This window comes from Juglans regia, chromosome 7, assembly GCF_001411555.2.
Source record: "Juglans regia cultivar Chandler chromosome 7, Walnut 2.0, whole genome shotgun sequence".
NCBI classification, from domain to species: Eukaryota; Viridiplantae; Streptophyta; class Magnoliopsida; order Fagales; family Juglandaceae; genus Juglans; species Juglans regia.
In genome coordinates this window covers 32405659-32429548 of record NC_049907.1, presented here as the reverse complement: position 1 = coordinate 32429548, position 23890 = coordinate 32405659, and the positions used below count along the sequence as shown (strand labels likewise).

General features: G+C 40.7%; 1 protein-coding gene across 1 annotated transcript; it reads left to right on the top strand.

Annotated features, from left to right (window-relative positions):
* The first annotated feature begins 22651 nt into the window (after window positions 1-22651).
* LOC109005457 (14.7 kDa ribonuclease H-like protein) lies at window positions 22652-23332 on the top strand. The gene has a single exon (XM_018984408.1). The coding sequence runs from the start codon at window positions 22652-22654 to the stop codon at window positions 23330-23332; it is 681 nt and encodes a 226-aa protein (XP_018839953.1).
* The last annotated feature ends 558 nt before the right edge of the window (window positions 23333-23890 follow it).

Sequence of the window (23890 nt, the reverse complement as noted above, 5' to 3'; positions counted from 1 at the left end):
TCGGTTAGGGTTTGGTTCATATTGTGCTGAAAATATTTGCAAGTGCACAGAATCCTAACAAGTTGTAAAGTGTTTTTAAAGAAAACGGATGTCGAACCCATAGGGAATAATTATACTATTGAGTACTGGAATTTACTAAATTAATTACTATTTGGAACACCAAAATTTTAAGAATAGATTATCTAAATTAAATTGATGAAAATAGCATTAAAATTAAGATTCTAAAGATAATAAGAATAGATCTAGAGCGTTTGATTTCACCTAGCAAATTTCACATAATTTATTTTTCCTTGTTATAGAATTCCAGTTATCCTAAGTTGATGATAAAAATTCCTTAACTATTCAATATTTTCTCTTGAACAATACCAAAAATATCTCCAACTAATAACTCCATATCTCTATATGAATTTAACTAATTGGAGACTCATTAAGTTCTTTAGTTTTTTTTTTGAAAATCACACTAATCGCAGTAAAGTATCTCTACTTTCGCTCAACTAATAGTGCTTAATCCTAGAGCTTTAATCACAAATCACATCTCGGTCTCATTGCGATTCAATAGATCGAACAATAATTAGCTAGAAAATTGAAAGCATTAAGAATAAAGAATAAACACTCAATCATGGAAATATTGAAAGTAAAACAACATAGAATATAAATTGTGTTCAATGCTAGTCTACATTAAATCTCTAGAAAATAAAATTAGTTCATAATGAAATTGAAAACAAAAAGAATAAAACTAGTGTTATTCATTGGAGTTGGTTGATAAAGCATGCGGCTCTCACCTCTGCCCTCCAGATCTTCCTCCTTGAAAGAAACTTAAATGATAAACTCTGGACTATTGAAATCTAAAACTCAGACTCTCTTCTCCTTCCCAAGTAATGTGGGATCTTATACACCACATACTCTTATCCTTATCATATGAGATATCCTAAGTATTCACCCAAAAAACATGAAACTTTTTATTGAACCAAAATCCTAAATATTCAAGCAAGTCTAATGGTGCAATTCTTTTTTCAAAATTCTACTCCTAAGTGCCTTAATTAAATAGAAGAGGAATTCTATGTATGAGCCATTTACTTTCAAATCCCACACCTATAGCTTTTTTATTTTCATAGGGTGTAAGGGTGTTTTTCATAGGGTGTTGGGGTGTTTTTTATAGAGTGTGGGGTGTGGGATAGTGAATAGTGGCGGATAAGAAATGTTTTTAAATAGAAAGGAAATCTTGTCTACTATTCATCCAAAAAACTGAAAACTTATTATTGCACCATAAAGTCTAAAATATTCATACGATTCTAATGGTGTACTTCATTTCGTAGACTTATATTCCTAAGTGCCTTAATTAAATAGAGAGGCCAACTCCGTCACCATAATGGATTGGGATCCGACTATGCTAACAAATTAAAACTTAATCAATTGCTCAATTCGTGAAATGCTTTTGGGATTTCATGACGTTTCACTACAACAAAAATGGCTTATTGCGGTAAGAAGTTATGTGGCGATCTCAAAATAAGAGTACCTATAGCAGCAAAAAGTGGGTTGAAAGTGTGATGCCCCCAGATTCTGCATGCGATCGGACGGACATCCGAAGCGTCGGGACATGCAACACAAGGTTACCTGCCCCCGTTCATGACATTTAAAATGCAATGTTCCTAACATGGATCTAGCATTATGGAATATTTGCAGCGAATAATGTTTTTCTTGAGCAATACTATACACCAAACTTATAATATCTCAAATAATTAAAATATAATCCATGCATACTTAACAAAATAAACATCCACGATTACAGTACAGTCTCAGAAGACTGTAATCTCAAAACAACGGAGACGTGACTCCATTATACTATTGGGCTAATTCGTTGAGTAACTCGACTAACGATGCCGAAATACTATCCAAAGACCTAACTATGGAGGATGCAAGGTTTGTGTTGCGTCTACGACGTCTAGTAAACCTCCTCCAGTTTGACCATGTCTATTTCTTGCTCTGATCCTGACACAGCACCTACCATTGGGGGGGAATGGTAGTTGGGACAACCAAGGTGAGATTTGATTACAAATCTCAGCAAGTTAACATGAAACTCCCACACAGGTTAATGATGCATGCATGACAGTAAAAGCATGAATGCATAATCAAAGTCGTAGTAAGCATAGCATAACTTGACATATAGCGTGGCATAAATGGCATAACACGAATTGAAACTGAAACTTAGCTTGATGTGACATGACATGTACATGAACTTAAAACATAACACGGTAGAGGGTGGCCAGGGAAGACTCGTGGTGATCCGACGTGGAGACGAGGCTAGCTCATAGAGGCGCTATGGCCGTGAGAGGTGAGGAACCCGAGAGAAGAGAGGGCCTTGCATGGGGGAAGAGGAAGCTGCCATGCGGGACTTCAATGGTGGGGGATGCTCGCCGGAGCGAGGGGAGGCCTATGAGGTGGCCGGTGTCGCCACATGGAGGTGCACGGCGGCGTTGGGGGCTGAAGAAGGAGATTGGGTGAGGGGGAGGGGGAAACCGCATGGGAGGGAGAACGGGAGGAGAGAGAGGGAAAGGGAAAGTGAGGGGGAAAGAGTGGGAGCTATGCTTTTAATCCCAACCCTTCATCTTGGGATCTTCGAGACGATCTAACGGTGGGCTTTAAATACTGATTTGAAAATGTGTAAACATTAACTTAACTAAAAGCACTAAGAGGAATTAAGATAGAATATTATTTAAACTAAACTTTGGTTTATAAAATAATATTCTTTCATCATTAATAAAATGATAAAGTCTTGCTTAATATCTTTAAGAGAATAAAAGCATCTAATTAATTAGAGTTTTCAACATAATTTAAATCCCATAATATTTTAAAGAACTGAATTCATTTTGATAAAATGATTTTCTACAATTATAATATTTTTGGAGCTCTTCAAAAATATTATAATTGTCTTACTTAAAATTAGGCTTGGTTCAATAACACTGGAAATACCCCATATAAATATTTCTAAAACATTTAAAATATTCAAGGGCTTTAAGACACTGGGCTTGCTTTAGAAATCACATAATATTTTTAAAAAGAAGCCATTGAGGTTCAGCATGCAGAATGAGACTCGTGGCCAAACGATAGAGAAAAGAGCGGGTTATTACAGGTGGTGACCATGTTGGTCGCCAACTTCACGACTCGAAGAATCCCCATTGACAATGAAAGCTCCACAGATATCCTATTATGAGAAACCTACACCAGGATGGGAATAGATGATGCCTAGCTGAATCCAGCCCCCATGCCGTTAAAGGGTTTCTACGAGAATATGGTTCATCCTGTGGGAACCATCGCGTTGTTGATCATCGCGGGCAGCACCCCCTAAACTGCCTCAATCATGGTCGACTTCCTAGTGGTGAGAACCTCGTTGTCCTACAACTCCATCATCGGAAGACCCACCCTCAATAGCTTGCGGGTGATTAAGTCAACCTAACACCTCAAGATGAAGTTTTCGAGCCGAACAGGTCCTAGCAAGGGAATGCTACGTCCATGAACTAAAGCAGAAGGATGATGGGGTTACCCCAGACCGTCCAGGAGAGAGTAGGTCATGCACCGCTTGGAGAGCCCCGACAGGCCTTAGTATATGACTCACCCTACAGGGCTCAAGGGGGAGTTGAAAGCTGCATGGTCCCAGTGGCAGAGGCAGAACAGGCGAAAGTCCCCTGGCTGAAGGCTACATTTCCCCTTAATGTGTAATGTGTTATTTAGATACTATAAATTCTTGTTGTTTAATGAAAGGCATGATTGTCCAGAACAGAGCAACACACCTGCTTCCAACTTTCGCGTTATCAACAAAACACCGACAAGACGATCTCCAATTAACATAATCTGCAACAACAAAATCATCGCCAAATTAATACCTACCTTCCCTACGATGTCAAAGGGTGGGAGCGGGTCCAGTCTCCAACTTCCCAAATAGCGTACCTCCCACGGGACCAAATGAGAGAACTAGGTTGAAGGAAGTTCTACCTCTCCCGCGATGGAGAGTGGGTCATGCCCCCCCGGCGGCCCGAACAACTTAGTCGGACCCCCATCGCATCGAAGAGCAGACTAGCCACATTTTTGTCCGAAAAAGTTACCTCCCAGCGGGATACCAAAAGGATGAGCACGCCAGATGCTACTCCATCCTTCTCGTGGTGGAGTGCGGGCCAGCCATAACTAACATCTTCACCTTCAGAATTTATTCTAAGACATACTCGAACTAAACCCTCAGAATTTATTCTATGACATACTCGAATCTAAAACACTAAACTTATCCACTAATATTTCGGCTTCTAGCTAACATGGTATCTCATGCTATACTCACCCAAGATTAATACTAACATTCAAAAACACAACTTAACACAAAAAATAAGATCTAGAGAGAAACTTACAATGATTCCATGGCCCTCCTCAGCTTCTCACTCAAACTCACAAACTCAAGAAATCACTTAGAACCTTAAGAACACTCAAGAAACAAGGGAAGAGAGGCTCTAAAGAATATTCAAAGAAGACTTGACAAAATGAAGTGAGGAAGAAGTGAAGGAATGATTAGTTTATATAGGACTCCAAGGGTGGTGAGGCATGGCCTAGAAGGCTTGCCATTGGTTGGTTTGGGAAGTGGACGATGTTGCTGCCTAGAAGCCTCTTGTCGTGTATGGTTGGTTGATTCTTCATCATCATTGCATCTATGTAGGGTTAAAATGACTAGATGAAGATGGATAATTGTCGTGGGGGAGTGGAAAAAGGGAGGATAAGTAAATGCATGGCGTGAAGGCAAGCCATCATGCCGCTGGGTAAGGTGCATTCCCAAGGCCAACTATTTTGTCTTATTCATTTGGACACTTCTCTATGGCTATTATGCCTAGTTTAAAGGCACTCTTAAGTGCCCTACATAGGAGGTAGATGGTGGGGGATTGGTTTCCAAATGAAGAAGAAATGGCAGCCCAATGAATAAGGTGTTTTAATGGTGGTTGCTGAGTTACACAAAGGTGCATTCAGATTGGTTCAAATTTTGGGGTTTCGGCTAGGATTCTTGAAATCAAGCTTGGTAGGAGAATTTTCATGAATAAATGAGGGACCAATGACAGAAATGTCCTTGATAAAAATTGGCATAAAAATAATCAAGCTAGGGGCACATTAGTCTGTGCACACAAAAGTATACAAAGGTGCCGATTGATATGGTTTTAGGGTTTGACATGTGTAAAGGTTTATCTAAAATTCTAATATGATCTAAGAGTAATGGAAATGGATAATCAAACAAGAAAATTTTGGAACAAAGGGATGAGAAATAATAAGAGTAAAAATCAAGCTAAAACATGGTTTCAAGATCACTATTTGTGTGGTGATTGATCAATGTTCTTAACCAAAATTCTAAACTTAATTTGATTCTTTCTAAAGCTCTTAGAGGCATGGACTACTCTAATGAGCTAGTCTTCTAAATTCTAGCATTGATCTAAGAGTTAATCTATAAGGAAAAATAGACGTGGCGTTACATTGGACAACCTACCTCCCTGTGGACCAAGGAGACGGGTCGAGCCAGCGGCCGCCTTGTCTCCCCATGGCAAAGAGCAGGATTAGCCCCACGGCTACTCAAATAACCTACCTCAAGCCCCCATTGTAGCAAAGAGTAGCTCAGTCTATTTATATTCAACTTCACAGCCACAATGCGACTCGGAGGGGCATAGAGGCAGGTCGGTAAAATGTTTCTTGGCCCCCCCCCCCCCCCCCGAGGTGGCAACCGGAGTCTCCCTGATGATGGTAGTGGACGAAGGCCGACGAATGCTGACACCACATCTTTTTCTTCAGTTATACATCAAAATAAAGCACAACAAACACAGAATGTAAGAACTGAAGGACTAGGCGGCATAAAGTGCATCCAAGAGATAGACGCAAGAAGGAGGAAATCGGCGTAAGGAAAAGTGGAGAGACATCAGCCTTGTCAAACAAAATTGCTAAAGGCTCCAAGAGGACAATAGCCTAACAAGGTCAAATGAAGATGGTATAAGCAGAAGGGCTATCGGCCAGCAGGGTCATCAAGAATAGGTTACGCACTGGCGGGGAGGACTGTAAGTATGACGGCAGTCCCTCCCGCCTAACTCCAAGCCCATAACTTCTTGCGACAAAACCCCCCAGGCTGGCCATAAAAGGAAAATAGGGAAGAAGAAGAAGAAAACATAGGAGAAGAACACATAAAGATAAACAACCTGGCACAACAAAGTATAAGGTAGTTTCATTAATGATTAGAAGTTACATACGAGCTGCATGGCGACGGCGCACAGGTATATATATTTACAAAAAGGAAAAGAAAGAGAAAGAAGAGAAAAATGAGATAACAACAACGACACGAGAAGCTAGGGCGTAGTAATGTCAAGCACCATGCTTAGAGACCTCGGCATCGGAGCATCAACCTCTAGGATGTCAGGATCAGGATCACTGTGTTCAAGAGCAACAGGCTCGGGCATGGCGGGGAAGGCAGGACCCATAAAAGCATCGGGGATCTCTTTCATCCCCAACTTGAGGTCGAACACGAAGGCTTTTAACAGCCCGCTAGAAATTCATTGGTGGAATTTCTATTGACTTTAGGAATCTCGTAAAAACTCCATAAGTTTTTATGAATCGACCAATCGCATAGGTTTTAATCTATCAACATAGTTAGTGTTATCACTCACTATGGTGCTAGAAATATGAGTTTTATTTATTTGAGATAGTTAGAAGTGTCAGAATGCATTATGGTCCACGCCATTAGACTCAGTGGATTATTTAGAATTTTATGGCGCAATATCCTATTTTCATAATTCTGGACGAAACGTCTGTTGAAAATTGTGAAATTATTTTTAGGGGCACTTCAAGATTGAATTTCGGTAAAAGATTTTCACTGTAGGTTAATATGAATATTTAGGAATTTTTAGTACTAAGTTTATGATTCACTTTTTCGAAGTGAATAGTAACCTCGGTAAGCGCACCAATTGCAGTGTTTCGAAATCACAGTGTGGAATGTCCAAATTGGATTAGAGAAGTTTTATTTGGACACTTGGCAAGATCTTAGCCACACTTAGTGAATAATATTAGACACTTGGCACCATGAGGAATGTTTGTTGGATTTGAAGGAATCAAGGTGTGAGATCATGCCACTTAAGCAAAACCTTGTTTCATCTGCTCAACCAAATTGTGCCAGACCAAAGAGGTTTTCAATCCTAGTGAAACCCTAAATGGTGGGAATCCAATTGAAAGCCCAAAAGCTTTGTTGAAATCGAAACCCTAAACGGTTTCCCCAAAACCCTAAAGTTGGCCTCTAAACCCTTTCTAATCCGATTTCTAGCATTGTGTTTAATCACTTGATTAAATCACTTCCACATGCTATTAATCCTTCAAATTTGTGTTAGAACATCATTATCCAACCTTGTTAACCTTGAAAAATTGATTGGACCAAGTGATATTGGATTTGGGCTTGATAGCAACCCAAACCCTCTTTAAACCCCAAATTTTAGGCCCATTCGGTTTAGGCCCACTAAGGCCCACGAATTTGGTCACCATAGGATTGCTTCATGGCTAAGTTTTGTACCCCCACTTGGCTGGCCAGATCTGTACAAGAAGGTCCTAGAAGGTTCTAGAAAGACAAAGCAAAAGGGCCACCTCACTCTTTCACTCTCACACTCCTCCTTGAGAAAAGATCTTGGTCTGATTTTTATGAGAAGAAAAGGCCAACACTCAACCATTCATTCAGTCCTATCACTTTACATAGCTTGTGTAAGAAGCTCTTCAGTCCACTTCCCACGAAAAGCAGCTCTCCTTTACACTTTTCCTTCATAGAACACAAAAGACACTCTCGGACAGTTTTTCGTACCTCTTTTGAATGCCTGTTTCGAAGCTTTTGTAAGTGTTTTCTCGCAATGTTTCCTTCATGAAAGTTGTTTCTTTTGGAGTCTAGTTTACGTGGATATCTTATTTGTTCCATTTGGAGATCATTTGATTGGTAAAAAGTTGTTTAGACCCCAGAAAGGTTATTCTGGGCGATAAACTGGAGAGTGTGTTATATTTTGGAGTTTTTGACCAAGCTAATGAATAGATCTTGGTCCGAAATTTTTATGGAGTACTGTTAACATGTGTATATGATTATTGGTTGAGGATTTGTTGCATGATTAAAAGTTTTGGTGAAATATTTTCTTAGGTCTAGAAACTTAGAAACTGGAAGAGGAAAAACAGTTTCTGTTTTGAGAAAGTTTAAATCTTTTATGGTTTAATCTTATTCCAATGGCTTTGATATTTTTATTGGAAGATCCTAAGCATCTTATATACATGTTAGAATGTTATTTTGAAGATATTTGAAGTTAGTTTCGAACATATGAAATTTTATGCAAGGAGATATTCGGTTAGGCCAAAGTGATGATGTTCTTGGCTAAATTTATGTTTTGGTTGATGTTTACCCATGTGATCTTGAGTTTGAAGCTTGGATCTGTTTTATGACACATTTTTTGAATCATGTGATGTTTTGGTTTGAAGATCACTTCTTTATAAGTCATGGATCAAGAGGTTGATCAAAACAAGTTAGAAACAAAATTCTGTTTTGAACTTAGAAGAGAAACCAAAAAGTTCAAGTATGGTTTTAGTGATTTTGATGACTTTTGTTCATGATTCAAAACATGATTATTCTTAAGAATATGTTATGAGTGTAGTAGAAGAAAAATTTTGGTTTAATCATGAGTTTTGAGATTTGAAAGAATTACAACAAAAAGCAAAGGAAATAGCCTTATAAGTTTCGGCCATATAGAGTTTTGATGGTTGTGTTTAGTTTTAAATTTTTTTTGAATTGATATTTGAGCTTAGGATAAAATTTACATTAGGTATGTAAATTTTGGTGATTTTTGGAGTTAGGATGCAAAATCCTTAAGTTAGGGGTAAAATGGTCATTTTTCCACATGTAGAGGGTAAAATGGTAATTTTACTCTAAGTTGATATTTTTCTATATTCCTAATTGTTAGTGATTAAGTTCTAATTTTTAGAAATCACTACTTTCAGTTTCCCGTGATCGCACTTGAGTTTTGTCTCGAAGCGCGAAGATCGAGGTAAGTTAGCTTTTAACTTACTATCAATTTAATGTGTATGTGTGATAAGTAAGGGAACTAAATTGTATGTATGCATGTTATCATATGTGCCATGCCAAGTCATTTCATATTTAGCTATTACACAGAATTTATTCTGTCATGAATTATTCATCTCTTACACAAGATATTCTGTCACGTATTGCTATACATGCTATACACTGCAAGTATGTCATGTTAAGTTAAGTATGCCATCTGTTACATGTATTTCTTGTCATGTAATATTCATTGTCACATGTTACGCCATGTTAAGAAATGTTGTCTGTTATATGGTATGCCATGTTACGAAATGTTGCATGTTACATGTATGACATGTTATGAAATGTTCTCTGTTACATTTATGTCTCGAAGTATGTCATGTCTGTCGTCCTACGTTCATGTCACGTTATGTTACGTCAAGATTTATGTCTTTTATGTCACGTTCATGTTACGTCACGTTACGAAATGTCATGTCTGCCAGTTAAGTCATTCATGTCAATCACGACCCTAAGCGCTAGGATGGGGTAATATCCTAGTGGAACTCCTTTGTTCACGCTGGAGTGTCTAAATAGGTGTGAAATTCCCTGGGTTGACGAAGTACAGTCAACAGGTTGCGAATGGGGCCTAATTAGCTGGTCACCGGAGCGCGCCAGGCACTAACGCCGATGGTGCCACACATTATGTTACGTGTGTCCACAGCAAGTGTGGCACAAACAGATAAGTCATGGGGCCACAACAACTGTGGAGCATGAAGTATGGGGCCACAACAACTGTGGAGCATACACTACGTGAGACACAGCAATTGTGACACGTAGAATACGTGGGGCCACAACAACTGTGGAGTACGTATTAACGCACTCACAGCTGGTATAGAAACCTGTGATGTGATGCGGTAATCGGCAGGGACACACGGCTCAAGGGGACCTGTGTAGCACCCATATGGTCATGTTAATGATTAAGACTATTGAATAAGATTCCAAGTTCAAGTCATGTTTCACGTTATGTTACGTTCAAGTTTACGTTCACGCAATCATGGTAATCCCATGAGACAAGAATATGTTTCAAGTTCATGTTATGTTATGTTCACGTTCACGTTATGTTATGTTATGTTATGTTCACGTTTACGTTATGTTCCATGTTCACATTTATGTTATGTCATGCTCAAGTTCAAGTTCAAATTATGCATGTTCACGTTCATGCTATGTTTCAAGTCCATGTTATGTTCCAAGCTCACATTCATGTTATGTTTCAAGTCACGTTCATGCTAAGCTTCAGTTTCAGTTTAAGTTATGCCAGTTATGTTATGTTGTATGTCAAGTTATGCTATGATTACTTATGATTTGATTATGCATTCATGCTTTTACTGCCATGCATGCATCATTAACCTGTGTGGAAGTTTCCTGTTAACTTGCTGAGATTTGTAATCAAATCTCACTGTGGTAGTCCCAACTACCATTCCCCCGAATGGTAGATCTTTTACAGGATCTGAAGGAGAATCGGGAATCGACCAACTGGAAACGGTCACCTAAGCGACGATGCGATGTAGGTGTTCGTACAGTAGTTACCTCAGATTACTACTTGTATTTGTGGAGTTCAATCTCCATCACTCTTTTGATCACAACCATTTCGACTAGTGTTGTGATATCAGTTTTTGAGTATGTCATTATGTATGAAGAATGTTTTAAGTATTTGGGATATTTCAGTTTGGTGCATAGTATTGCTGAAGAAAAAAAAAAAAAAAATTATCCGCTGCGAATATTGCATAATGCTAGATGCATGTTAGGAATATTGCATCTTATATGTCATGAACGGGGGCAGGTAACCTTGTGTTGCATGTCTCGACGCTTCAAATGTCCGTCCGATCCCAAGCGGAATTTGGGGGCGTCACAACGCCCACCTGGGTATGGTCAAGGTCCTGTAAATACTTCTCGAAAGTCCACGAAAATAGTTGCAAACTCTCCAGAATGTGGTCCCACATCGACCTAAGGCCCTCAGCACACACGTGTGCCCAAGCGGTATCGCAAACGCCCACGACCAACTTTAGTTTGTTGTATAGGTGGGAGGCAACGTTCTGCACACGGGATAGGTTGCCTCGAAGATCTACAACAAGTCACTCCAAGCCCCCCATCCGTTAGGCGTCCTCCCTCACCTTCATCTTTTGCTTCTTTTGACGATGCCTGAGCTTCTCAGTTTTCTTGCTACCCTCCTCCAGGGCAAGTCGTACCCCCTTGCTCTTGCTCCAGTTGTTCCCTCTCGTCCCTCTCACCGCGATCATACCAAAGGACAGTCCGGGTCATAGCACGAAGGACCTGGTTTTCCTGCTCAACGGCCTCTTGGCCGTCCATGATGAAGGCTACTAGATGAGGAGGAACTCACGGCCGGTGAGGTCAACCTGCTCCGGGTCTGACTCCAGCAAGGCACGCTGCCATATGATGCTACAGCAAATCAAAAGCCTTCAAGAATTTCGATGAAGATGGGATGGGGACAGACCGAGGCGATGCAACAAATTGCAGAAGGGGCGAGGGAAAAGAAGCCTCAAGCCACATGAAAACATAGAAGGAAAGAGGACAACTCTGGGAGAGTGACCCTTGGTGTCGACGGCACCCTCGTGCAGGCCACGGACATCAAAGATCACTGTTTTCGGGACCTGGCAGGTAAGGGCCAGAGATGCTAGCGTCGCTACTTGGACTTTTGAATGCCAAGTGCTGCCCAAGAAAAACGGCCCGACGTCTCCAACCTCTGGTGTGTCTCCCCCATTGGAAGCCATGGGTTGGGTGGATTTCTAAGGGGCCATTGACAAAGAGGAAGAATGTAGCAAAGAAAGGATAAAGGAGGGGGAGTTAGAAGAAAAGGAGAGCGAGAGGATTACAGTACAGAGAAAGAAGACAACACCATGATCCAATTGCACTTATAAAGGAAAAAGGTAGCGTTAACCTCCCACACCCTATGGCAGAAGCAAGGAGGTACGGGAAGCTTTGAATCTTGAAAAGTACGCACCACAAAGCAACATGAAGGTGAAGAGCTGCCTGACGCCCTCGATACTGACACAACTAAAAAGACGCTATCAAATACTAGCGTAGTTATCGAGAGACGTGCCAACAAAGGTGGAAATGGAAACTGTACCAGGATTGCCAAACGATAAGGAACCACCTCAGACTTTGGAGCCAAGCACACGTCAGCAGAGGGGCCCCAAACTCGACATCAAGGCGGCTTAACATTAAAAGGAATTCCCACTGTACTAGTTCGATGAGAATTAGCGGGGTAACTTTAAGGAGTTTTTCCCCCTCTATCTTAGTGGGCTTGAGAGGGGTAACTAAGGGAATAAGAAACGAAGACCTAGCCCATAACAAGTAGACTCTTCGGCCTAGCCCATGGTTGGACCGCTGGATGCAACCTCCATGAGGAAGCGTACTGCAGGGGATGAGACTCGTCGTCCTTGAGGCCCCTCGGACAGCGTCTAGCCCTTGAGTACCTATCCACGTAAATGGGTGGGAAGTAAAGGAGACCCTCAGTCCTTTAACAAGAAGATATCGACGAACCACCAAAGACACCAACGAGGTAAGTCAAATCTCATCTCTTGTTCGAGAATCGAGGTAAGGCAAACCACACTGCATTAATGGCACCACTACCCTAGCTACACGATACATTAAGGACACCGTCGCAGAGGCACGCATGTAATGCCCATCCTTGTGGTGGGACTTTTATAAAATGATTTTAAGAAAGGACGACGGATATTACCATTTGTTTTAAAACGTTTTACTTTCATACCCAAGGTGCAAGACTCTACGTTATAAAATAAAATGTGCTTTGAGAATAAAAGAGGTTTACAGCGGAAAATATCAATCTTAAAATAAAAAGGCCTCTCATACAGTTAAAACGCTTGTGTCTAGACTTTTGTGCTCTTCCCCTTAGGTCATGTCCGTCCTGACGCGTTCTGCTCATTCAGTTTCTGTGGGGGGAGGGGCACACATAAAAACTAAAATGAGTTGAATACATAGAAAACATTACTTCATACAGTTAAAATATACTAACATAGGTTTTTCAGTCATGCATTCGTCATTCCATACAAACTATACGCGCATACATACATGCATTCCTTTGAAAACATGAGTAGGCGGGGTTTTTCTTTAAAAAACGTTTTCTTTTCGTAAAACGTTTCTCCCGTCAGTGCCTTCATTTCTTCAAGAGTTCATACATTCTTTCTTATCACTTTTTTTGGCTGGTACACACTGTTACACCCCGTGTGTTGGGGTTAACAGTCTTCCTTTGGACTCGGACTCCGCCCATGGCCATGGGTTGGGAATCCCTTTCAATCAGGGGGTAGCACTAGGTGCACTACCAGTACTACTTACCCGACATTGCAATCTGCCCAGTCCTTTGGTACTCTTTTCATTCATTCATGTGGCCGTTAAGTATTTTCAAACATTGAACATTCAGTCCTTTCTTTCAGTCCAGTCCTTTCCTTTTCAGTCCTTTCATTTAACAGTTCATTCATGGAAATACGTTATTTAAAAGCACGAGCTTAAACATCATCTTTTATGGCATCCATAAAGCATTAGTTCATGGGGCATTTTAACATCAGTTCATATGGATGTTTAAAACACTTTTTTCGAGTCGTTTAAAGCATCACTTAAAGCACGAGGCATGAGCCTCAACATTTCTTTTTATAGAAAATACATACAATAGATATCGCATATAGTCATCCATTCACATGCATACAATTAACACTTTGGTTGCATAAACAGTGGCTACCAAGAAGGGCCATACATACGTATACCTTTGAATGCTTAGCATACTTTTCATAAAATATCGTTTCATGTCGTTTTGTAAAGCATCGTAAAGAAAAGCATTTCATTTTCCATTTTCATATCGTTTAGAAAACTCTAGAAGAGTATGAACATAACACTTACCTGGACTCCATCATACTTTCATATCATGCAATCCATTCATGTGTGTGTCAGATGGCAACCTACATGCATACATATAACCTTACCGTTATTCTCTATCTAGTGCATAAGCAACTAAACTTAGAATAGAACTACACTTCACTTGAAACACTCTCCTTCTATCCCGTGTTCTTACATATCCCTTATTGTGCTAAAACCTTTGGGATCCACTTACAGTCACTACCTCTTCCAAACTCAATGTTCTACTATGAGTGCTTATCCACTAGGGTGAACCTATGATTCTCTTTAGGATTAAGATACTAAGACATACTAAGACCTTCATCTTATTCTTCTTATTGATCACATTTCGATGCATGATTTCGACCGACGAAGTCACGCATCCCAATCCTAGACAATACACCCGTCACTACCTTCATGCATCTTAGCTCACACTAAATCCTCATTCCCATCCATACACGCCACACAGCTTTAAGCCAACTCTATCGCTTAAGTACCGTGTAACCATGACTAGGACAGATTACCCATTACACATGGTAAATCCATCTGACACATGTGTCTAACCAGATTACACATGTATCCTACCCCTTTATCACCTAAGACCAACATATAATCCGTTGATCACATGCTCGTAGGGACAGGCGCCATACTTCAATACCAACCTTCTCTTAACCCAGCTAACATGACTCTCTATGCTACCCGTCCCTCTTGACAGTTCATCCCAACACTTGACACGACAAGACTCTATTCATAACTACACTTTACGTCACATCATATAGCTCGAGACTACACCCAAGCTACATCGTGACCTTGTCAGATCACCTGACATTCCGTTACGTCATTTCTTGCACTAACTCACCCATCACAAGCACGACTTCTTGTTTAACCATGTCACTTTGTGACATTGCCCAGTCATGCTTCTGCTGCACTACTCTGATACTATCCTGTCACTTCACACATACTCCCAGCCATAAGTCAACTACACGGTGACACCTATCACCTCAGACTATAGGCCACATCACAACTACTTCGGTACACCATTCCACAGTTCCCAACACTACTCATCACACTCTACGCTCATCAACTACGCAACTATCCTTATCTCTACGACACGTCACACGGTATATCCATTCACCTCATGGAGTACACCCCATGTGTACTCCCTTCACACACACTATGCCACGCAGAGTATACTCCACGTATACTCTTCCCAACCCACACTTCACAGCACACTTCCCAACTATGCACAACACTTCACGTACATAGCTCATCACATCACATCACCACACTACACAGCGAATACCACAAATACTAGCAGCACAGTCCACAACCTAACCAACTAACTAACATTTAACATAAATAACAAGGGTTAGAGGGTAATTCGACGGGTTACAACGGGACTATATCGGGGACCAGATCTAGCATTTTGGTGGGTAGATTTGGGTTATGCGAGGGTGGCCGACATGGTGGGAGTTCATGGGTAGCTGGTAACACTGCGTACGGTGGCGGTCAGTCACGTGCAATGGTTGTTTTGGCAACTGGAGGTGGCTAGAGGTGCGGGTCTGGAAGGGGCTGAGCATGGAATGGCTTGGGAAGACCTTGGCAAGGTGGTGGTGGCATCGGTATGGTGGTGCGGCGGCTCTACGGCGGCATATCTAAGCCATGCGTGAAGGAGAGTCTGTGAGAGAGAGGGTGTGCGTGAGGGGTAGATTAGGGCTACGGGTGGCTGGGGTAGGCCGATGGTGGCCAGAGGAGGCTCAAGACGACGGCTGGACGCCGTGGGTGGCGACGTACGGGGGTTGAGGTGGAGGAACCCGTGCGTGAGGGAGAGAGCCCATGCTTGCGAGGGAGGGGCTACCGGCTTCGGGTTAAGGGGAGGAGGAAGGGGGTGGTCAGGGGTGCTCGTGGTGCTGCTCGGTGGCTTGGGTAGCCACGTACGGCGGTGCTAGGAGCTGCGCACAGTGAAGCTGTGCATAAGGAGCTGCGGGCGTGCGTGGGAGAGGGTGGCTGCGAGATGGAGGCTAGGTTCGGTGGTGGAAGCTCGCCGGCATGAGAGGAGGCCGTTGGTGGTGGTGGTGAGGCTGGGCAGCACACGACAGAGCCGGGCTAGGCTAGGGGAGACTCGAGTGAGAGGGGGGAGGGGGCGTGTGGCCTAAGCTGAGGGAGAGGGAGGAGAGAGAAGGAAAAGGGAAAGTGAGGAAGAAAGAGAGAGGGGCCTGGGTTTTAATCCTAACCATTTTACCTTGGGAACTTCAAAACGATTTAACGGTGGGGAATTAAAATATTGATTTAAAATGCATAAACATTAACTTAATTAAAAGCATTGAGAGGAATTAAGATAGAATATAATTTAAACTAAACTTTAGTTTATAAAATAATATTCCTTCATCATTACTTAAATGATGAAGTTTTATTTAATATCTTTAAGAAAATAAAATCGTTTAATTAATTAGAGTTTTCAACATAATTTAAATCACATAACATTTTAAATAACTGAAATCATTTTAATAAAATGATATTAAAATGATTTCCTACAATTATAATATTTTTGGAGCTCTTCAAAAATATTATAATTGTCTTATTTAAAATCAGGCTTGGTTCAATAATACTGGAAATATCTCATATAAATATTTCCAGGGCATTTAAAATATTTGAGGGCTTTAAAATACTCGGCTTACTTTAGAAATCACATAATATCTTTAAAAACACGTCATCGAGATTCAGCACGCATAACAAGACTCGTAGTCAAATTTGCTTACGTTAGTAAGAATGAGCGGGGTGTTACAATACCGTATTAAATGACTCTGATAAAAGGAACAATAAATACGATCTATCCCCTCCTCCCCCAGATTCCCGGTATAAATAGTAACTTTCAGGTAGGAGAAAAACTCTCTGATCTCTAGACTTTCATTATAATTGACAAACTTTCAAAATATTCTACTAACTTTGGCATCGGAGACTCTCCGGCCCCAATGTCTCCCTCTCCAAATTTCTCTCTTCTCTATTTTCGTAGGCCCAGTTCTGAAGACTTGGGTTTCTGGAACTTTGTCCAAAAACTTACGAAATACGACGTTAACACTAGCTATAATATTATATATCACCAAATGCTGCAGATTAGTGCCAAAGCAAATAAGGAATGAATCCATTAGAAATGCACATAATAATTATAATTAAAAGTAAATTGATTAGAAAATATTTTTATAGTTCTGAAGAGTGGAAAAAGATGGATGTCCGTGACTCGAAATGAACTTGAATGATCTAAACTTGATTTACACACTTGGGTTGAATTAAAGTTGACTGATTGATGGTTCGGATTCAAATAAAGCAACACGAATCTGGATGACCCGACACGATAGACACTGGTACTTCCTTGTGGTGCAAGAGAAGCTAAGACACTAAGAAGATTTTAACCAGGTGTGTATGCTAGTTGGAATGGGAAGTTCATGGGATGAGACTTATAACGTACGGATGGGTTGTAAAATCAGTGGGTGTTGAAGATTTGTTAATTTCATGTTAATTTGTTTATCTTCAAGATATAAATCCACTGATCTATATATTGCTAAAAAAGAGCGAAGAGAAAGAGCTGAACAGTTTCTAATCCCAAATACATGAATATGAATATATATATATATATATATATATAACTAGGTGAAAACAACGTGCAACTGCGCCACTTCTCCTCTTGACAGCACATGATCCATGTCTTCATAGGCTCCAGCTTCACAGCAGGCACATTTTGATACAATTGGAATCGCCACTTTTCTCAGATTATCATCAACTGGAAGCCCCTCATGAGTGGCTTGCCACATTGTCATTGAAATGTTTTTTGGTAGACACGAGTTCCAGATCCAATCAAAACCTGGACTTTCTGGTGCCCTTTTTCTTGTCTTTTCCCAGGCATTTTTCACTGAAAATTTCCCATCTGAATTACCTGTCCAGATCAGTTTGTCCGGGCCTTGTCTGCAATTTCCCAACTGCATCAGTACTTCCAAGGCTTTATCCCTTCCCAGTAATTCTGTTAATAATTCCTCATTCCACCCCAGATCCAACTTACACTCTTTAATTGATAATCTCGGCATTGGTATATTCATACCAGGAGCTCCCAATGGCTCCAACGGGGACCATTTATCCCACCACAGGGACACATCTCCATCCATAACACGCCATCTAGAGTGTTGTAATACCTCCGGAATACTTCTCATCACCATACGCCAAAACCCCGAACCCCTTCTTGGATTAACCAAGGAAATATGGTTGTCATTAATATATTTGGCTCGAAAAAAGGAGGCCCATAGTGATTTATCCGTGATCACTTTCCAAGCTAACTTCATGTTTAAAGATTTTTGAACTTCATTTAAACTTCTCAGCCCAACTCCTCCCTCCTTCACTGGTTTGCAAATTTTTTCCCAAGCTACCCATTTTTTTTTTCCTTCCCATTTTCCATACCCCATAAGAAAGTATTGAATGCACGATGCATTGACACTATAGTAACCTTGGATATAGGCATCACCGACAGCAAATGGACTGGGAAACTAGAGAGTACATGCCTAAGTAAAATTAATCTTGCCCCTTTAGAGAGCAACCGAGCCTTCCACCCTTCTATCAAACTTTTAATTTTGCCCAACAACTCCTCCAAATGTCTATTAAGTAATCTACCATAAACAATTGGAACTCCTAAATATTTAAAGGGGAACGTACCTTGCCCAAACCCTGTAGTTCTTAGGCTGGAGCGCCTTCTTGTCCTTGAAATATGCTTCGAGAAGTATATCGCCGATTTCTGTTTATTCACTGCTTGCCCCGACCAATCTCCATATTTTTTCAGACAATCCATAATTGTTTTAACTCCTTTTTTCGCCCCATTAGCAAAAATAACCATGTCATCTGCATATAGAAGGTGTGAAATCAACGGCGCTCCCCTCGGATGTGAGAACCTTCCAATCATCCCATTTAGAAATTTTTCTTTTAAGAGTCTTGAAAAAATTTCTTCCACTAGAATGAACAAAATTGGGGATAAGGGATCTCCTTGCCGCAACCCCCTTCCCCCTTTATAATATCCTTTTACCGTACCATTCATCACCACCGAATACCATACTTTCGTTACACATTGTTTAATCAATTCCCGAAACTGAGATGAGAACCCGAAAGCATCCAATACCTGTAAAAGAAACTCCCAACTAATGCTATCATAAGCTTTTGCAAAGTCCACCTTTATCATTACATTTCCTCCTCTGACTTTTTTATTCAGGCTTTGAATCAATTCCTGTGTTAGGCTGACATTTTCCAGTATACTTCTACCAGGAATAAAGGCCCCTTGTTCTTGAGAGATTTTATTGGTCAGAATTGGTACTAATCTCCTTACTAGCAATTTTGAGCATACTTTATAAAATACCGAGCACAAGCTTATTGGTCTAAACTTTTCAAAACTTGTAGGATTGGGAACCTTCGGGATTAATGCTAGATAAGTTGAGGAATAAAACCTGGGTAATTCACTCCCTCTGAAAAAATCCCACACTGCTTCCACCACATCCCCTTCGATTAACCAACAACAACTTTTATAAAAACACGACGTAAAACCATCCGGACCAGGTGAGCTATCTACCGAGATCGAAAAAACTGTCTCCTTTATTTCTTGGATTGAAGGGAGCGCACACAAACTGATATTTTCCTGCTCTGAGATTTCTTTTCTTATCCAAGGAGATAAATCCAGACAAGGCCTGCAATTTCTAGCGCCCATGAAGTCAGAAAAATACTTCACTGCTTCTTCATGTACTGCTTCAGGGGAACAAATTTTACGTCCGTCCTCTAGAGTCATTTCTTGGATCCAATTACTACCTTTGTTTTTTATACTACGAAAAAAATGAGCATTAACATCCCCTACCTCAACCCACCTTTGTTTAGCCATCTGTGACAGTCTCAGTTCCTCCCTACGGGTCCACTCTGCCATCTCCAATTTTGCTGCCAACAAAGCCGAATCAACCTCCTCAGATCCCTCCACTTGAAGTCTGGCGTCCAGATCACCTATCTCCTTTTCCAATTGGTCGATATGTGAATGTGTCCAGCCAAAAACATTTACATTCCATTGTTTGAGCGCCACCCTCAGCTTTTTTAATTTACATGCCAACTTCCACAGCCCAGTCCCAATTACTTCTTCCTCCCATACTGTTTTAACACAGTTAAAAAAATCTTCGTGCCTCGTCCACATTTCCTGGAATCTGAAAGGCGATGGGCCGTATCGTGTCGACGGTTTATCCAACCACATTACCATTGGAGCATGGTCAGATGATGTGCGGGGGAGGTATTCCATGCATGCAGATGGGTAGTTTGTAGCGCATGAATTGTTCAACAAGATTCTATCCAACCTCGCCCAGCATCTCGTTACACTTGCATGACCATTACACCAAGAAAAATGACCCCCCTTGAATGTCATCTCCTGTAACCCACCTAGATTAATGAAATGATTAAAATCTTCCATCGCCTCTGTTGCTCTGGGACGTCCCCCTCTTCTTTCTACATCTGACCGTATTATGTTAAAATCTCCCACCACCACCCAATTATCAGCAGGCCTCGGGATGTCACCTATATCTTGCCACAACTGCCTTCTCTCATGTTTCAAACACTTGGCGTACACCACTGAAAGCATCATGTTTCTATTATTATCTTCAATTATTACTGTGATATGTTGGTTAGATTTTGCAATTACTTGACAGCCAACTCCTTGAGTCCAAAGCAACCATAATTTACCTCCTTCCGCATTGTTTGAAATTCCGTCCGTAAAGTGGAAATCCCGCACCAACTTCCTCATTGCCTCTTCCGTTTGAAAATGCTCTGCCAAAGCCACAACTTTTGGTTTATATTTCCTCAACATTTTACCCAGCCTCTGTTTCGAGGTGTTCAAACCTCGTATGTTCCAATAAATAACACTACACATTATAGATTGAAACGAACAGGTTTGCTAGGAACCCGTTTAGAACTTCTAATTCTTTCACTTTTCCTCTGCTGCTCATTTCTCTCAGGATCGGAGTAAAAGTCTTTTTCTTTGCTTCTGTGCATTTCATTCTCCACTTTTTCACCTTCTGATAACGAGCCCAGAGCCTCCCCTTCATCTTCAATTGCCTTTCCCTTATCACGCTCGGCTTCATCATTCTCAATTTGTACCACTATCTCCTCTGACCATCTGGCCTCATCTAAAGAAACGAAATTATTTTCCATCTCTGGTTCTTTTGCTAACTCTTCCTCTTGCAACAATTTCGCCTCATCTAATGATTCAAAAATTCCTACCATCTTTTCCACCATATCCACCTCCCTCATTCCTCCCTTAGCTTCCTCATTATTTTTGATCAACTTCTCAGCTACCAAATCTTGAACTAGATCCTCACACTCCTCTATCGGGTGAATTTTCTCTGTGATTTGTAGTTGCCTATCCGTTTCCAACTGAGTTATTGGTATATCACTATCAGCTTGTGACTCAAACCTTGCCGCAAAAGTGCTCGTCTCCCCCATTTCTATAATCACTTTTTGAGTCTGAAGTTCCCCCTCTTCTATTTCCTCGATTAATAAATTGTTTACAATCAGATCAGAGGAGATTCGCTCCTTCTCTTTCTCCATTTCCAAAGCCAACAACTGGCCCTGTTCTTCTTCAGTCAGAACCTTTTCCTTGTATAACTTTCTGCCCCTCACCTTATTCCCCTCTAGATTTATGTTCTTTCCATCCTGTCCACCAGCTTTCCGACATTTCGAAATGTTATGCCCCTGCGTCTTACAGAGCCTGCAATACGCTGGAAGGTTTTCATAAATAATCTTCTGCAATCGACTGCCCTTCTGATGAGGCACCCCAATCCAAATCGATTCAATAGGATCTATATTAGCATTCATTTCCACGCAGACACGAGCCGCATCCATGCGGGTAGCACATCTAGTGCAGTTATCACTTCTAATATATTTTCCTATAGGTAAAGTTATATTTTCCAGAAACGATTCATGAAACATATTTGGAGGCAAGCCAGGGAGTGAAATCCATACCGGAACCACTGGGGACTCAGTTTCCTCAGTGTAATCCGTTGACCAATGAAAAGCACGGTACGGGATTCCCCTCATTTCGCAAGATTCTCTAGATATTGCCATCTTAAAATCCTCTTCTTTTGCAAATCTTACAAACACCGACCTGGACGCCGCCATTGACGAAACTATTGGCTGATCTACAAGTCCCCATCTTCTTCGAATACAAGACCGAATGTCATCCAGAGATGGACGATTTCTCAAGAATTTTAATACAAGAGAGAATGTGAACGGTTCAGCCGACTTTGTGATTTCATCCTTGGAAAAACTAATATAAATTTCTCCATCCAAAACTTTCGGCGGTCTCAATGGTATATCAACTACCGGAATCGGTTGTGGAGCGTTCGCCACCATGTCCGCGAAAGAGCGACGGCCAGGTAGAGCCGCGGAGCTCGACTGGCCCCCGGCTGTAAGCATCTTACAGAAACCCTAGCAGAGAATAGGATGGTGGTTAAACAGTTGGGCATGGTGTTTGTTCATTCCATTTCTTGGAAACAGAGAATAGGATGGTGGTTAAACAGAGCAAAAAAATGCTCTGCTCGGGGGATGTTAATTGGTTTAATACCTTCAATTGTCACTTGGCAGATTTGGCTTTGGAGATGTAAAAAAAAGATGGAAGGGCTGGATATTCCGAAAGAGACTCTTTGGAGAAGAATTATCTACTGGATCTCCTGGGTTGGATTAAAACTTAAAGCAGAAAAAAAATGGAACAATGTAGATGATGCAGTGCTGTTGGATCTCGGGGTTCACATTAAACACAAGTTAAGGACAGAAGTGAAACTGGTTGAATGGAAGAAACCGAGAGTTGGCTGGGTCAAGCTCAACACAGATGGATGCAGTCTGGGCAATCCAGGAAGATCGGGAATAGGTGGAGTAATACGGGATGACCAAGGGAATCTTAGGCTGGCATATGCGCAGCAAATACCTGAAGGAACTAATAATAACGCGGAATTAATCTCTCTTCTGCATGGGCTTCGGAATTGTAGAGAAATGGGGTTACAATTGGTAGAAGTGGAAATGGACTCAAACATTTTAGTCAATCGGCTGCGGAAAAGAAATTGTGGTATTTGGTACCTAGAAGATTTTTGGGAGGAGATAATGCAATTGTTAAGTTCAACAAGGTACACAGTGAATCATATTTATAGAGAAGGAAATGGTTTGGCCGATAGCCTAGCTAAGTTGGGAGCGGCTGGAAGCTTATCTTGTTGGAGAAACTCGGTGGAACTGCCAACACAAGTAAAAGGGATTTATCGTGTAGATAAGGCGGGCTTACCGGCTTTAAGATTTTGTTAGTTTTATTTGGTTTGTAAGTGGTTAAAGAATTTCCAATGTAGTATGTTTTGGTTTAAAAAAAAAAAAAAAAAATGCACGTTTGCTTAGTTTGTATTTAATTATTTTTTGTTAAGAACTAATTTTTCTTTAATAAGGACGTAATGTTTTTGAACCATCATAATAAATTTTGAACAACTTTCTCCAACACTTGCACTATCATGTGCAAGATTAGAAGCGAAAAAAATAAGAATATTTTTACATATTTCTCTTAAATTTTGGTCACTAATAGCTTCACCAATCTCCAGACATCGCTTGATGAATGCTTTCACAATTGATTCACATGCCTTCCTACTATATCAATATCCTATAATTCAAAATAGCAACAGATAAATAAATATTAGATAATTGTTATAATTCAATAAGGAAAAACAAAACATCTAATTTTGATATTATGCACTTGCTTATGCTCATGGGTCTCTGTTTTTTGTATTTTTTTTCGATCTAAGATAAGAAAAAAAGTAAAACTTAGTGTATATAAATGTGTGTGTGTGTAAAAACTGAGTGTGTGTACTGTGTAGT